The 15,950-nt window shown below is 38.9% G+C and overlaps 2 protein-coding genes across 12 annotated transcripts in view; one reads left to right on the forward strand and one right to left on the reverse strand.

Annotated features, from left to right (window-relative positions):
* LOC149651742 (rap guanine nucleotide exchange factor 6-like) overlaps nt 1–15,950 on the forward strand; it is a 97,623-nt gene that overhangs the window by 77,349 nt on the left and 4,324 nt on the right. For 9 of the 11 annotated variants that reach the window (XM_089848786.1, XM_089848789.1, XM_089848794.1 and 6 more), the window contains 14 exons: nt 4,264–4,413; nt 8,520–8,843; nt 9,076–9,266; nt 9,370–9,592; nt 10,171–10,753; nt 10,821–11,190; nt 11,270–11,599; nt 11,669–12,111; nt 12,186–12,313; nt 13,237–13,320; nt 13,405–13,701; nt 13,786–13,894; nt 13,972–14,091; nt 14,235–14,525. In XM_089848786.1, coding sequence (XP_089704912.1) covers nt 4,264–4,413; nt 8,520–8,843; nt 9,076–9,266; nt 9,370–9,592; nt 10,171–10,753; nt 10,821–11,190; nt 11,270–11,599; nt 11,669–12,111; nt 12,186–12,313; nt 13,237–13,320; nt 13,405–13,701; nt 13,786–13,894; nt 13,972–14,091; nt 14,235–14,525 — 3,643 coding nt within the window. Of the gene's footprint in view, nt 1–4,263; nt 4,414–8,261; nt 8,405–8,519; nt 8,844–9,075; nt 9,267–9,369; nt 9,593–10,170; nt 10,754–10,820; nt 11,191–11,269; nt 11,600–11,668; nt 12,112–12,185; nt 12,314–13,236; nt 13,321–13,404; nt 13,702–13,785; nt 13,895–13,971; nt 14,092–14,234; nt 14,526–15,950 lie in introns of those variants that run through there. The other 2 variants (XM_089848787.1, XM_089848797.1) reach the window with 2 other exon arrangements.
* On the reverse strand, nt 446–1,457 carry LOC149651743 (uncharacterized). The gene is made up of 3 exons (XM_089847112.1): nt 1,189–1,457; nt 933–1,107; nt 446–871 (listed from the first exon to the last, which is right to left on the reverse strand). The coding sequence occupies exons 1-3, from the start codon at nt 1,355–1,357 to the stop codon at nt 736–738; spliced, it is 480 nt and encodes a 159-aa protein (XP_089703238.1). The 5' UTR covers nt 1,358–1,457; the 3' UTR covers nt 446–735.

Below are 15,950 nucleotides of genomic sequence, written 5' to 3' on the forward strand. Positions count from 1 at the left end.
TATGGTGTCAGCAGCTTTAGTTCTTCATAACTATCTTCTAACGGAAGTGCCCAACATGTACTGTCCAAGTGGTTTCGCTGATAGAGAAGACTCGAACCATGAACTTATTCCAGGTCAGTGGCGAAACGAAACAGACCTCCCTCATTTAAATGACCGTTTGGGCTCCAACATGTATAGTCAGGATGCCAAAATGTTAAGGGACAAATTAGCCAAATACTTAACTGAAGAAGGGCAAGTTCCATGGCAAAATGATATGGTTTATCGTGGTCTCCCTCATTAGCTGTTTAATTGTTATGGTAGTTAATAAAAGAATTCAAAGACGTGTGAAAGAATAAAATGCTTTATTTTGATAATTATGATAAATATTGTTCTTCTTTGTCTAACATGATCAACTCCATCTTTTTCATCACTTCAAATTGATCTCTAGCATTGAAGGCTCTCAGTCTGTTTTGCAACAAGTCACAATACAGTTTAATTTTATCCGCTTGCTGGGTCTCGCTATTTGAAATTATAGCACCAGCAATTGTGCTTGAAGTATCCGAAAACTTCTGCAAAGCCTCACTCAACGCAATATCAACATCTGAAGTTTTTGCTCTCTTCTTCGGTGGCTGTCCTTGGGGCCTACTAGAATCAAAACTGGACCTACTAAAGCTTGTGCTCGGCCTGCTAAGGCTAAAATAACATTGTTTCATTAACGTTTCCCATGTGTATTACAGCACAAAAATTCATGCGAAATTACTCTTCCAGAGAGGTTCGGCTACTTTCCTCCTCGTTCTCAATCTCAGTTGTAGGTGTAGGTGGGGGTTTGACGTGGAGGTCTTCCACCACACTCGCTTCACAAAGGTCAATGTTGTTGTCATTTGTTATTGTACTTTATAATGCAATCCTTCATTAGTACTTCACACGCTTCAAAATATAATTATTTAGTATACCTTTCTTCTTGAGCATCAATGCCACTAAGAATATTGTCCATAACTTCAAAGAGTTCCCAATTTGATTTGGACACTTCTTTACTCCCACTGCCACTAACCGCAGTGTCCTTGATCCGGCGTTTATCCCTGCGATACCGGTCACGCTGGGTCTTCCACCATTTTTCAGCATCCTTTGCTAATAAACACCAATTGTGTGGTTCATGATAATGAATCCAGTGGAGACCGAGGGTTAGAGGTTTAAATAATTGCTACGAACCTGATAAGTTATGTGATGCCCCAATCGCATGCCAAATGGTTTGTTTAAACACCGTATCTTTGTAGTTTTTGTCTTTTTTATCGAAAAGACATGGATAATTTCGTACTTTCTCGATAAATTGTTCTAAATCAGCGCGTCTCTCCGCTCTACTACCTTTCTTCTCCGCCATCTTTGATTATAAAAAAAACCTTGACCCAGACCGAGCATCTGATTGGCTAATGAAAAACGTAAAATGTTTTGCGACGGAAAAAGTTGAGACAATTTCAACTCCTTTTTCTAGTACGTTTCCGTCGAATTGTTTGTACGTTTACGTTTCAGTTTACGTTTCAGTCGTCTTTTCCGTCGACATTTTACGCATGTGTGTCCCTCGCTTAATTCAAAAATTGTATTGTTAGGTAATTTTTCTTAAGTGAAACGTGGAAATTAAGTTAGGTTTTAATACAGTTCTTTCAGTAGTCTCATGACATTTGCTCTCAAGCACTTCGTAACTTGGCACCGTTAATTACAGACATTTAATTATTTTTCCTAAGCCTAATCGTGACTAATTTCCTGATTATACCTAATACCATAAGTTCATAAGATAAGTTCACCATAAGTTTGTCACTGGTTACAAACTGGAGCTTGTCATGAAGTGATGTAGGTCATAGATTCGAGGTAAAGCGACGCCTGGTGAGACGCCGTCAAAGGCTTAATGCAGACTAAATAGGACCTAGATGGACTGAAAAATTAACCGCTTCATTTCTCGCTTGTAGTTCTCGAACTAGCTCTCATTAAGTCTCTAGTATTACTGTCTTCATACTTATGGATCATATCTTATAAACTTATGCTAATACCTATACTCTAAAACGTTTCTTAGCTTCCTTAAAATTAATTTTATATCAGGGCATTTGGTTTCTATATAGTTTAATCGCTAATAATAATCACTGATTCACTAACACGTGTTGTACAATACATGGGTCATTCATTGTTTGGAACTTAAGTTTAAAAGATTATGTTTTGCTAACCCTAAACGATTTAACTTCGCAATTAAACGATATACACCCGTCCCTCTCTTTAACTAACACCCTAAATACTTCCCTATTATTCTATATTAAAATCGTCGCGCTAAGGTTCAACGATACCTGAACAAATATCCCATTGTTTTATAATTGCGATAATTAAAACCTATTTATTCTATACCACACATAACACGGTCGTATCCAAGGGGTGTTTAAATGACTGTACAGGGTGTTGCGGAAAGGGGATGGTAGGATCCTTCTATGGGGAAATCAATTTTGAATATAAAATAGTATAAGTAACTTCTATAACATTTTACCATAAGTGACACCCTAATTAAGAAGATATGATTGCAGTTTTTTACATGTGAAATCCTTAATTAAAAGAGCAATAATTGTCTTTCAATTTCTTACTTATATTTAAGCAGGGATAGATTTAATTTTAGAGTAGGAATGGAGAACAGAGTAGTCTGGGCGCGCGTCAAAGTCCCGGACCCCCCTTTCCCCGGGATGGAGGGGTATGAAAAAAGAGGCGGGTTAGAGTGACAGAGGTAAAAAGGAATTACGTATTTTTCGCCGTCCCCGTCAGCAACGTCATCAAAACGTAGTTTACGTGAGCCAATAAGATAATTTAAACTTTTCGTTACGTGTTGGAGGGAGAGGCTCTATACTGGGTTGTCTAAAGCCGCGTTTACACGAGACACTTTGAAACCGTTTTAAACCGTTTTGGAATGTACAAAAAAGAATATTAAGTTGATAAAATAAGAGATCTTTCACGAGAAAATGCAAATATTATTTTTAAAAAAGTGTTAGGCCTTTCCAAAACGGTTGAAAACGGTTCGAAATTGTCTCGTGTAAACGCGGCTATGAGTCGGACTGAAGTAAATACTAACCGTTCTCCATTCCTACTTCTGAAATTAAATCTATCCCTGGTATTAATTAAATTCCACCCTTTTTGAAATACCTTGTATAATTGGCGCCTTTAGTTCCTCCGTTTCAATTTAATTTTATCAAAGATTGATCTTGTAGTTAAGGCGTTTCAAGCAATTTGCTCTGTTAGTTTCGGAGACGACTCGGGGTGTGTGTCTGTGATACGATAACAAACACGAAGATATAGCCTAGAGAATGTTCAAATTTGAACTCTTATTGAGAAGAATTTTTCCAAAAATATGTACCGACGTAGATAAAATAATTTCGAACGTCTATGAATTCTTATCAGAATCGTCGACGTAGATTGATATTGACTAATATCCGTATATGGAATTTTTTCTTTTTTTTAAATCATTGGAGATTTTGTAACTGTTGCGATTAGTGCGGTATTTGTTAATTGGGACTTGGAAGAGTTTGCAAAATGATCTTTTTTAACCTAATTCGTGATGGTTATACCATAAGCCGGATTGTGAGTTTTGAAAATTATTGTTTATTTATTATAGTTTTGAAAGGGTTGATAAATTTCCTGGAAAAGTCATGAAATTTGAGTAAAAATGGGGTGGTCTGGGAATTGTCATGAAATTTGAGGTGGTAGTTACTTTGGCAATTTTATCATAGTGGTACTCGTGTTAAAACACCGATTGATATATTGATAAATGCCTGGTACTTGTCACTTTTAGCCATTTTAATATTCTGTCATTTCAACAAATAAAAGTGTGGGAAAAATTACCTTAGACGGTCAGGGAAACCTGGAAAGTTATGGAATTTCCTATAAATGTTAATACTTATTACGTAAGACAATAATTTCCGAGTTTGAAATTAATTTTAGTTTTAATTTTAATGATAAAAACTATTTTAACACCCACGCATTACCTACCCCATTATTTGTTATGGTTTCAAATTGAGTTTGAGTTTGCAACGATGCTCTTTTAAAAGCGGAAATTAAACTTCCGTATATATTATCTTCTTCCTCTTATGGTGAAATTTACTTTCCCGTTATAGGCTACTTATTTTATTTTTGAAATTTAATTCCCCAATCTCATTAAACTACTTTGACTTAATTGTATCGGACTGTCTCATATTTCGTCCGTCGAGTGTAGTCGATTATTTTTTTTCGTTTTAATTTATTCCCCTGGTGCTTTCTTTGAAGGTGGACTATCCCGAAGGTCAGTTGATGCGACCTGGACAGCGTCAGTCCTGTACTACCATGAATTTGGAGAAACTCCTAGCTTTGGAACAGGAGGAGGTTGCCGTCGCTGCTGATGAAACTGATAATATGTCCCATCAAATACCGCTACAGGTAAGCCACAATTTCTTGTTTATTGTCTTATTTATTTTTATTTTTTTTTAACTGGGTTGACACAGGTCAGGGATATTAAAAAAAGGGCCAAAACTTTCGGGGAATTTTAACAATGTAAAGGAATTTTGAATTTTAATTTCGTGGATTGGTAACGTCGTTGCGATCTCGCGAAATAACATGGACTAAGTGTCCACTGTACAGTCTCACGTCATAAAGAGTCTTTGGATCTTGCGCGTCAAATACTTTTTACCCACTACTAGCTGTTGCCTTCATTGGTGTCCCTTTAAAATACTTCAAATTTCGAGGAAGCCAATACCCCAGGTCAGGGTTCATACAAACCTGGAAAACTCAGGGTAATTTGAAATTTGTAGTAAAAGTCAGGGAAATTTGTGCAGGCTTGAGTAAGTTCGCTCTGAAGACGTTGCTTCTACTATAAAAAAACCACTCCCGTTGTTATTACTCCATATATGGGAGAAAGAAGAAAAAAAAACTTAAAACGCAGGGAAAACGGTTTTCCAAAAGTTGTATTAACCCTGTCCAGCAAATTTGTTGAGTCGTTACATAAGATTTGCAATTGAAATTCCACCTTTCTTTAAAAAAAATAAAACTAATGCTGGTAGCCTGATTTTTATTATAAAACGCATTTCAAAGTTACCATTGGACCTTTTTCAATTCATCATATTCCACTGTATCAGACTGGGGAGAGCCAAAAAAAGAAAGGATAAGTAGGGCCCTTTGGCGGGAAAAATTGAGGATAGATCCATAAGATCTTGGAAAATAGATAAGAAAAGACTTGGCTTCGTATCATCTACTAAAGTATATAGAAAGGGGTGCCTGCCCTAAAGCCAAGTGTGTAGATCCGAGACTCGAGTGTAGAAGTTAGGACTGTGCAAATGCTTTACCATCAATTTTCGTACCACGTACCGTAGATTTACGGTGTAGAAAAACTCCCATAGAAAAAGAAAAGGGAGGGTTAGGGAGCTAGCTGAAAATTGGGATCTTCGTCCTTCAAGCATGGAGGTGTTAAAAATCCAGGATGGTTTCGATCCTTTTCAAGATAAAGGGAAAGATCAAGGACAACCATTCGTTTAATGTCTAAGAATTCGCAAGAGGAAATTGATTTAAATTCACTATACGCCACTTGATATCATCACCCATACCCCCAAGTAGTGTATAGCTAGCTCTCTTGAAATTTTAAGTGATACTAAACCCGGGCTAGGACTTGTGACAATTTTAAAATTTGATTTTTACTTCGAGCGGATTTTTGTTACCTTTTTTTTTGGGATATTTTGGAAGGCGAAGGTTGTTTCTATTTTGGAATGAGGAAAATTTGATACCGGGTCTTGGATGCGCAAATTTTAAGGAACGAGACTACTGACTAGGTCTAGTAAAAAAGTATTTACTAAAAATAGTTTGGTTTTTTTTTTCTTCTTGAAATATGAATGAAAGATATAATTAGTTTACTAATAACTTTTCCTTATTTATCCCATGTTTTATTAGCGTTATTAGCCTAAAGGTAGGGTGTGTTATGTTATGAAAATTACTATTACATAAAACTGTTGTAGATGTTAATTGCATTGAGGGCGAGGGGCTAGGAACTCCGTGTAATTAAGTGTTAAACGAGGGGATAATCACTATCAGATTCCTTGTGCATTGAAGCCATTGATTACGGATTAAGTGTAATCATTTTATTTTAGCACTGTTAAAGATTACGCGATATCAGTTTAGTACAGTCAAAGGTAAGCCTGCATGGTACACTGAGAGACCGGCCGCCCCTCGGTGTACAAGCTGTACCTTTGACCTTTTGTAAATGTTAATCAGGGTACAAGGAATGACAAGAGAAACAAATCCTTTAGTGGAAACTTTGTATTGTCCCTGTTGTTAAAGGCGGACTTCCATCGAAAAGAGTTCTAGCGAACTGAAAACCGAGCATCGAGTCTAACAATGAAGCGACCCTGCCGATTTTCGAATCCCCGCTGGAGTAAAAGATGGAAGTTTCTAGCTAAGTGAAAGCCGTGCAATGTGGCTCTAGCGAACTGAAGATACACAATAGAGAATTTCCTTCAGGGGAAAGCAAAAATTCGAGAGGAAATAAATTTAAAAGGATTTCTATTGTTCATCTTCAGTTCGCTAGAACTCTTCCATCTTTTGACGCAGCGGGGATTGTTAGTCTCGATGCTCGGTTTTCAGTTCGCTAGAACCCTTTTCGCTGGAAGTCGGCCTTTAAAACTACCTATCAACAGCTTCAATTGTACTCTCCATAGCTTTAACCAAAGTTTTGCGTTACTTTTTCATCAACCCGTATATACTGCTGTTGTTGTTTTTTATATGCCAGAAATTCGAAGAATTCCGTAGTTTAATTAGTTTTAGCATCAGTGAATCGAAACAATTTGTGTTTTTTCTTTCTTTTTTTTTCTATCGACTGGTATTTGTTTCTGAGGGTAGCGAGCCAGCAGCAGCATGCATCCATGCTTTAAATAAATTCCAGGGCGTCCCTTAAGATGTGTCACAGACAGTCTGTCGTATCCGATTCGTCTGTGATCGATCCAAAAACCTTCCATTCTCTCCGAGTCTCGTCGTTTCTCCAATTCTACCCCACCACCCAAATGGCGAGGGTTCGTTCCATCACTGTTTCAATTTCAACCCCAAAAACCCCCTTAGATACAGTCTCTCCCATGGAACGTTAAAATAGACCATTCCATTCATTCCACAAGAGAAACAGACGCCATAGGAGCCGGGAAGGTCACCATCTTGGGTTATTTACTTCTCGCCGAGAAGCACCGCTAGGGGAAAACTCGGGTGAACTCCGTCCGGTGTTGAATCTTGACCCGAGGGATTGCCGTCTCCCCTCCTGTATGTTGGTTTCTCTGCATGCAACTAATGGATGGTCTATAACGCCCCTGGAAAGAAGGCCTCCTTTCAGACATATATATATTCTTTATATGATGACGTAATCCCCCCTCCCCAAAATTTTATTGGAATTTTTGATTTTTTTTTTATTATTATTATAACTTCAACTTTTTTATTCAGTTTCAAAAAATTTATTTTTTGTACAGTTTTACCTAATACCATGGTCTTAGGTTTTACCAAGAAGTGATATCAAGTTTATTAGGGAGAAGGTACTAGGGATGCCTTAGTATTCGTGCGCCATAGTCCCAGTCTCCCTTTCAAAATATAAGGGGGGACGTAAAAGGAGCCCGGGCTATTTCACCTCCCCTCAGTCGGAAAATACGTAATTTTCGTCATTCGCCTCGCGCTGACGTGAGTTTTCAAGAACAAATGAGATGCTGGCTGGTTGTAATTTAGAGGCGGGGATTAACTTCGGACCTACGTTTGGACTGGAGATAAAGCTGGGATTGTGGCGAATTTATATCTTCTCCCTAGTAAACTAGATATCGCTTCTTGGTTTTACGTTAAAGCGACCACTTTCACACTTTATTGCGAACCCATTTTCGTTTCGGGAAGGGTTATTGGGTTATTTTTACCCTCACTAGGAAATGCTCATGGGGGGTCATCGGTGTCACTCGATTTTCGAAAATACAGGTGCAAAACCATTTTACTCGTGATTTTTATCGGACAATCGGTCTTTCTGGGTGGTACGAAAGAGGGGTTATCCACTCTGATTTCCTGTATTCAGAGATAACAATATCGAAGGCTTGTGCATGTTATTGAAAGTTACGAGCCCCTCGGCGATTAAAGCGTGCCAGAGTTGAAGTTGTATTTTTTTATTTGGAATTCCTATGGCTTTTGTGAAACAGTTAATTTTGACAGGGGGTTGGGTTAGAAAAAAAAAGATTTTCCGGAGTGTGTGAAGTTTTGACCCTTTGCTAGAAAAATCACTGGGTTCTGGCTTTTTCGCGCCTATAACTGCGCGCGAGAGTGTAGGGGTAAAGAGTGGTGATGGTGGTCCACGTGGTTTTGCTTCGCGAGAAATTTCACATAATTTCCTCGCGTTTTTAAGAAAAAATGCCAAACAATAAAGTCACTCTCTGTAAGTGCTAAGATAAGATTAGGCTTAGCTTTAAAAAAGTTTTTAAATGTTCAGTTCGATGTTTTTTAATTTAATTTTACTAAAATGTGGTGTGTTTTTTTCTGGGCGTTTTTAGATAGATCTCCCGTACATCCAAACGATGTTACATCGTGGCGAAGTTCTGCTCAAGTCCAGCCGTAGTTCGCACAGTAGCGATACGTCGTCCGCGTATTCGGGTTCCGATACCATGCAGTCCGTACAGTCCTCTTTGGAGGACCAAGAGGTTGATTTCTCAGGGTTGACTGAAAGTATGGTCGATTCCGATGAAGAGGAGGAATTAGCGGACTCCATAGACAGTTTAACTGTCAGGGACACCGTCCGGGAATGTTTGGACAAGGAACCGGCTGATAGAACCGAGGACGACATTGAAACCCTACTGGAATTTATGCAGCATTTGCCTGTGAGTTTTCATGTAATTTTGAGGGAGGTCCCTAACCTTTGAAGACGGCAACTTGACCTCTGACCCTCATGAACCCAACTTAAACAGTCCGTCTGTTTGCCGTCTTAGCCCCGCTTATTTGGCACTGGGGACTTGAGAATAGTTGTGGGAAAACTAACACGATTAGCAGGGAACTACCAGTAAAGTTTTAGTATGATAATTATTCTAATACATTAGATTAATTTCTTTTTAGGCTTTCGCCAATTTAACGTTAACAGTTAGGCGAGCTCTCTGCGCTGTGATGGTGTTTGCCGTTGTCGATAAAGCGGGAACCATTGTGATGAACGATAAAGAGGAGTTGGACTCCTGGTCTGTGATTGTCAATGGACACGTTGAAGTTGTCCATTCCGATGGAACTGTACAAGAATTGCATCTCGGTGATAGGTAAGCGAAACCTTCAAACAATAACTGTCCAACACCGACCAATCATCATACCATAGTCATCGCAAAAGGCTCAATTTCCCGCGCTTTAATTTCGTCCCCTTAGCTTCGGTGTCAGCCCAACAATGGATAAAATGTTCCATCAAGGTGTCATGAGGACAAAGGTCGACGACTGTCAATTCGTCTGCATAGCCCAAAGTGATTACTACAGAATACTCCACCAAGGTGAAGAAAATACGCGGAAACACGAGGAAGATGGTCAAGTTGTCCTGGTCACTGAACACCGAATTTTGGATGGAGGAAGTAGGAGAGGACACGTGGTCATTAGGGTGAGTTATGATTCTTTCTTTTTATATTTGGTTAGAAAGTTTCCTCGTGGGTTTTGTCGGCTTTTTTTTAAAGGTAATGCCATAACGAGTGTATGTTTTTATATATAAAAATAAAAACGGTACGGACAAAGGCCCTATTGTTTTAGATGACAGGAAACTTAATAAAATATATATGAAAGAATTACCTCTACGTTTCGGGCGCTAGAGTTTAGATTCTAAAGAGGAAATAACTCTCGACTAGGAATTCCCCACCCTCAATTTTTCAAAAAATGCCAAAGCAGGAAGTGTTGGAATTTTTCTCTTTCAACTTATCCACCCTCCCTCACTAGCTAATTCATTCAAGTTTCGAGTTTTTTTGTTTTTTTTTTGGTTTCTGTTTTTCTGATTTTGATTACGTATTTTTGCGGTGGTTTTAATTATTTGACGTTAAATAAGCCTACATTAGGCCTAACTGAGATGTTTAGAAATATTACGCGAATGAGTGGTCCTGTTGCGTACAGATTATCAATGTTTAAAATTTGCTCAAAATTGAGAAGTCAATGAAAGTTCGCTGAAAAAAAAGTTGAAAACCTGTTTAGGGAACTTCCGAACGGTTAATGGCCCAACTTGTTGAAGAAAACCCGATGGATCCTAGTTACGTTGAGGATTTTCTACTTACGCACCGAACATTCGTACCTAACGCCCTATTCGTGGCCAATATGCTTTTGGAATGGTTCGAAGACCCTCATCTCAGGGATAAAGTGACGAGGGTGGTCTTACTATGGGTGAACAATCACTTTACCGATTTTGAAACTGATCCCGATATGATGGAGTTTCTGGAAAAATTCGAGGCTGGCTTGGAGAAGGAAAAAATGCAGGGTCAACTTAGGTTGTTAAATATCGCCTGCGCCACCAAAGCCAGAAGTCGAACTATAACCTTAGCTCGATCGACGAGAGACGAACCCTTGAACTTCACTATCTTGGGTGGATACGAACGGGGGTTCGGTATTTTCATATCTAAAGTTGAAAAGGGTTCCAAAGCCGAAGAAGTTGGTCTCAAAAGGGGCGATCAAGTATTGGAAGTCAATGGTCAAAGTTTCGAACACGTCAATCAAGCCAAAGCTTTAGAGATTCTTAAAGGGTCAACTCACTTAAGCGTTACAGTCAGATCTAATTTATTAGGTAAGTCTAGCTAAGCTAAAGACTTAGCTTCACCCTTTGGCCGGTACTAAGAGCAATTTTGAAACAGTGTTTAAAGAAATGCTCAACACACCGGATACCTCTCCCCGACCCAGAGGTCGTAAGGCTTCGGAAATTGCCCGATTACAACCTGACCCACGAGCCAGGTTGTCATCGTCTCATTTGGAATGGGGTCTTCCTATTTCGGTTGGAGGATACCCATTGAGTGTCTTGGGAATGGGACACACGGTCTTCCAACCTGGTTCGCCTCCGGTTAAAGGAACGCCCGGAGTTTGTATTGTTTCAAATTCAACCTTGTCTTCCAATACGAGCGGGGATTGTAAGAAAGACGACAAAAAGGGTTTTATGACGTTAGGACATCGGGCGAGATTAAAGAAAGCTTTGGCCAAATTAACAATCATTCCTAAAGCACTCAATAAGTAAGTGGTTCTTTTTTTCGCCCACGTTGAAGGGACCCAGGCAGGCGAGTATTGATAATTGGGGTGGGTTTTATTGCAGCGAGACTCCTTTAAATAGTTCCGACGATAGTTTATATCCCGGTTCGACAGCGGGCGGGCATCAAAATCATCGCGGAAGTTCCCCACTTCATTCCGGTACCACAACGGGTTCAAATGGTACCGGAATTCTATACCACAGTCACAGCAATCCGGACTTAACCGCCATCCCGGCTTTTTACGAACACGATTTACAATTGGACTTTCCCGAGCACGTTTTAAAAGTTTATCGTGCAGATCAAACTTGTAAATACCTCCTTATTCATAAAGAAACAACCGCTAGAGAAGTGGTTATGTTATCACTCAGGGAATTTGGGATCACAGACCCCAGCAGGTACGTTCAGTGTTGTCCCTTTTGGGAGGGACTTAATGCAAGGGGTTTAATCTGTTGAAACTTGTGCAGTAACTATTCGTTATGCGAGGTTACCGTGGGTGAAGGTGGGGTTATAAAACAAAGAAGGCTACCTGATCAAATGCAGAATTTAGCGGAGAGAATTGGACTCAATAGTCGCTATTTTCTCAAGAACAATTCTTCGCAAGAAGCCCTTGTTACGGACGATATGGCCCCCGAGTTACTACGGGAGAGCCAAGTCCATTTTCTTCAATTGAACAGCGTCGAAGTCGCCACTCAATTAACCCTCGAAGACTTTAGCATTTTTCGACAAATCGAACCCACGGAATATATTGACGATTTGTTCGAAGTGAAATCAAAGTACGGATTTCCCATGCTGGCCAAATTCGCCGAACTTGTAAATAGAGAAATGTTTTGGGTCGTTTCCGAAGTTTGCGGAGAACCTAATATTTTAAGGAGGATGAAAATCATCAAGCATTTTATTAAAGTTGCCAGTAAGTCTTTTGAATCTTTTAAATAGTTCAAACGCGAGGATAGGGGTTTTTTAACTGTGTTACATCGTTACCAGGACAATGCAAAGAATGTAAAAATTTCAACTCAATGTTCGCGATATTAAGCGGACTCGGACACAGAACCGTGTCCAGATTAAGACTTACGTGGGAGAAATTACCAACCAAGTACCTGAAAATGTTCGAAGTACGTTCTCAATTGCATTTAATTTATTTCTCCAGGGTTCATACAAACCTGGAAAACCGGGAAAAATCAGGGAAATAAATAGTTAACAAAAACCTCAGGGAAATTTAGAATTTTGGTAAGACCTGAGAGTGCCAGTCAGTGACGTCACCAGATTTTAGCGACATCTGATTGGCTTGCCGCTTACAGTAGTTCTCAAAGTCGCCGCTATGGGTAGGTGGCGCTGATAAGGAATAAGGCTAATTCAGGGAAATTTGCGTCAAACAGGGACCGAGTAATTAAGCAAAATGTTCGTGAACATACCCCCCTCCATAGGATTAACATTACACTATACTTTGGAGGCTCATAACTCTGGTTCTACTAGAGATACGGGGATGTCCTTTCAGTATGTTATAGTCCAATTTGCCCCCCATCCAACCATACTACAAACGTAGAGCTACGACAAACAGGGGCCGAGTAATTAAGCAAAATGTTCATCAACATCCCCTCCATAGGATTAACATTACACCCAAATTTGGAGGCTCATAACTCTGGTTACATGAGAGATACGGGGATGCCCTTTGAGTATGTTATAGTCCAATTTTCCCCCCATCCAACCATACTACAAACGTAGGGCTACGACAAACAGGGACCGAGTAATTAAGCAAAATGTTCATCAACATCCCCTCCGTAGGATTAACATTACACTAAACTTTGGAGGCTCATAACTCTGGTTCTACTAGAGATACAGGGATGTTCTTTGATTATGTTATAGTCCTATTCCCCCCCCCCTCTCCTTCGTTAACATTTGCTCCGTAGGATATACTCCATATACGGGGAAAAAACCTGGAAATCTCAGGGAAATTTGTTTTTCAAAAGTTGTATGAACTCTGTTCTCCTATATTAATTATAGTAATTTATTAATTTTTCTAACGTATTACTCTTAGGATCTGCAAGATTTAATGGATCCATCGCGCAACATGTGTAAATATCGTAATCTCATCAATAGCGAACACACTCAACCACCCATTGTAAGTTCACTCACTCTCTGCACCATTTTCTTTAATGATTCCGAAGTTAATTAATCCTTCGCGACTTTAATCTTAATCCTTCAGATTCCATTTTATCCCGTTGTAAAGAAAGATCTCACTTTTATTAATCTCGGTAATGATACCTTCGTTGACCATCTGGTTAACTTTGAAAAATTGAGGATGATCGCGAAAGAAGTTCGCTCCCTGATGAATATGTGTTCGGCGCCCTATGACCTCTTTAGCATGTTAGAACTGGGAGGGGCTCATTTGTCCGCGGCCATGGCTTCTCTCAACTCTTTCGTCACCGCCACAAACGCGGCAACTGTTAAAAGAAGAAAGAAGAGCGCCGCTCAGCCAAATACAAAGAAAATGTTCGAAGAAGTAAGTGTTTGGTTTCACTTTATGGCCTTTGTGTTAACTTGTATTTAAGTTTAATTAAATTATATTAAATTAATTTTAATTAAGGCTCAAATGGTACGGAGGGTCAAAGCCTACTTATCAAATCTCAAAGTCATAACTGATGAGGAAAAATTGCGGGAAATGTCTATGGAATGTGAACCAGTAACTGGGCCAAGTATGTCTTCTTTGAGTCTCAAAGGGTTTGTGTCAAGTTAATTTAATTTAATTTAATTTTAATTACTTTTTCTTCAGTGGCAAACGCAATGACAGCGCCGCCTCGTAAGCGCCATCCATCGCCGACTCTTTCCACCGCAAGCAGCACTAGCAGCACGTCCGAAGGGAAGAAGTCCATCAATTCCGGCCCTAAATTTGGTAAGATTTATTTAAATTTTTCTTTTATATATATGTGTGTGTGTTTTTGCAATATTTTAAAAAGAAAGAAAGAAAATAAAAACCTAACCGCATGAGAGTTGGCCTATATTTGAATTTTTGGGTGTGTAACGTTCGTTCTTTAGGCGCTGATTCTCCTCAAGCAGTTAGAAAGCTTTTATCTCTATCAGATCAAACAAAGATCCGACCTCATCAACCTCCCCGACATCATCATTCGTTATCTCCTTCGCCTTCGCCCAACGCTCACCGTAAACGTTCAGATATTCGACCAGTTCAAGGTCACGGACGCTCTCACAGTGATACCGTTAACGCCGTGGCCACCGTTGTCGGTCCGGCTGTCATGCCAGTTGACCTTTCCGCCGAAAGTTCAAGCGTCACGACTCTAAATAATCCTCTGCGAAAGTCACATACTTCAGGTACTAAACGCCGGTTTAGGCATATTAAGATAAGCGTACGAACTATCGGGGTTCTTCTTTATGGGGCCAAAACTAGGAAGAAATATTTCATCACCGCTATGTAGTCTTTACTAAGAAGGCGTGGAATGGCTTTCTTTGCATGCGTCACGCTTTTTAACTTAATTATAATTATAATTAATTTAACTTTAATTTTTATTTATCGCGATGTTGTATTGTCAGAGAATTGCCACTAAGTTAGGTTAAATAAGCACTTTCGGTACTAGTTAAGTCTTTCCCATCGAAACTGTGTGAATTTTAAAGTGTTCAGTATTTACACTAGAATTTTAAAACTTCAATTAGTCCCTTAAAGGGAGGGTGAAGTAGAAAATCAAGTGATTTTTTAAGACTAGTCTGCATAGTGAAACATTCAGGAAATACCAGCTCCGAATGATTTTAAAATTCAAATTAGGTTCAGACTTTAGTTTTAAACAAGGACTTCCGACCAATCGCGTAACGCCCTGCCTTTTTATTAACAAAATTCTCGTGGCACGCACGCTCCATGTCTCGCGCCACGATTATCACATCGCGCGCCTAATTTTATCAAATCTCGTGATAAATTTCATTCGACACGGAACGTGCCACGAGAATCTTGTTAACAAAAAGGCAAGGCGTTACGCGATTGGTCGGAAGTCCTTGTTTAAAACTAAAGTCTGAACCTAATTTGAATTTTAAAATCATTTGGAGACAGTATTTCCTGAATGTTTGACTATGCAGACTGGTCTTATAATTAGTTGAAGAAGCGATAAAAAAATCACTTGATTTTCCACTTCACCCTCCCTTTAAAGTGTTCAGTATTTAGCAGAAGACTTTTTCCTACACTAGAATTTTAAAACTTCAATTAGTCCCTTAAATTAAATTCAATTAAGGTCGAAATTTACTATTATTTTAAAATTACTTTATATATATCTTAAAAATATAATAAGTGGTATTTTTCCTATACACCCTTTTTATATCGATGCATGTATTAGGTTTTTTTAATTAATCGTGATTTAATCACAGAAATAGATAATTTAGTTTTTGACATGTTTATGTATGTAAAATTTATTTTCAATTAATCCGCATTTTAATTTAATTGTGCTCGTGAAATTAGTTTAAATTATTAAAGCTCGCTCCGGGGAAAACAAGTGATATTTATTTACGCTTTGTTATTTCAAATTTGGGTAAGGTTTGCAATAGTGGCAATATCTCGATTGCGTTTTATTAATATTTGCATTTGATATTGCATTGCATGATTTGCTATTTTAACATAATTTATTATAATTTTCTTATATAACTCGCACCAAAAGTGGATGAGTGAAAAAAGTATGAAAATGGCCAAAAGTCGACTCGCGAGTCATCAGAGTTTTGCCGTAGTTAACCGTTTTATTGGCGTAGCTATACTGGGCC

Source organism: Phalangium opilio, unplaced genomic scaffold, assembly GCF_054372755.1.
Source record: "Phalangium opilio isolate 3A_F unplaced genomic scaffold, DU_Popi_V2 ptg000082l_1, whole genome shotgun sequence".
Classification (NCBI taxonomy): Eukaryota; Metazoa; Arthropoda; class Arachnida; order Opiliones; family Phalangiidae; genus Phalangium; species Phalangium opilio.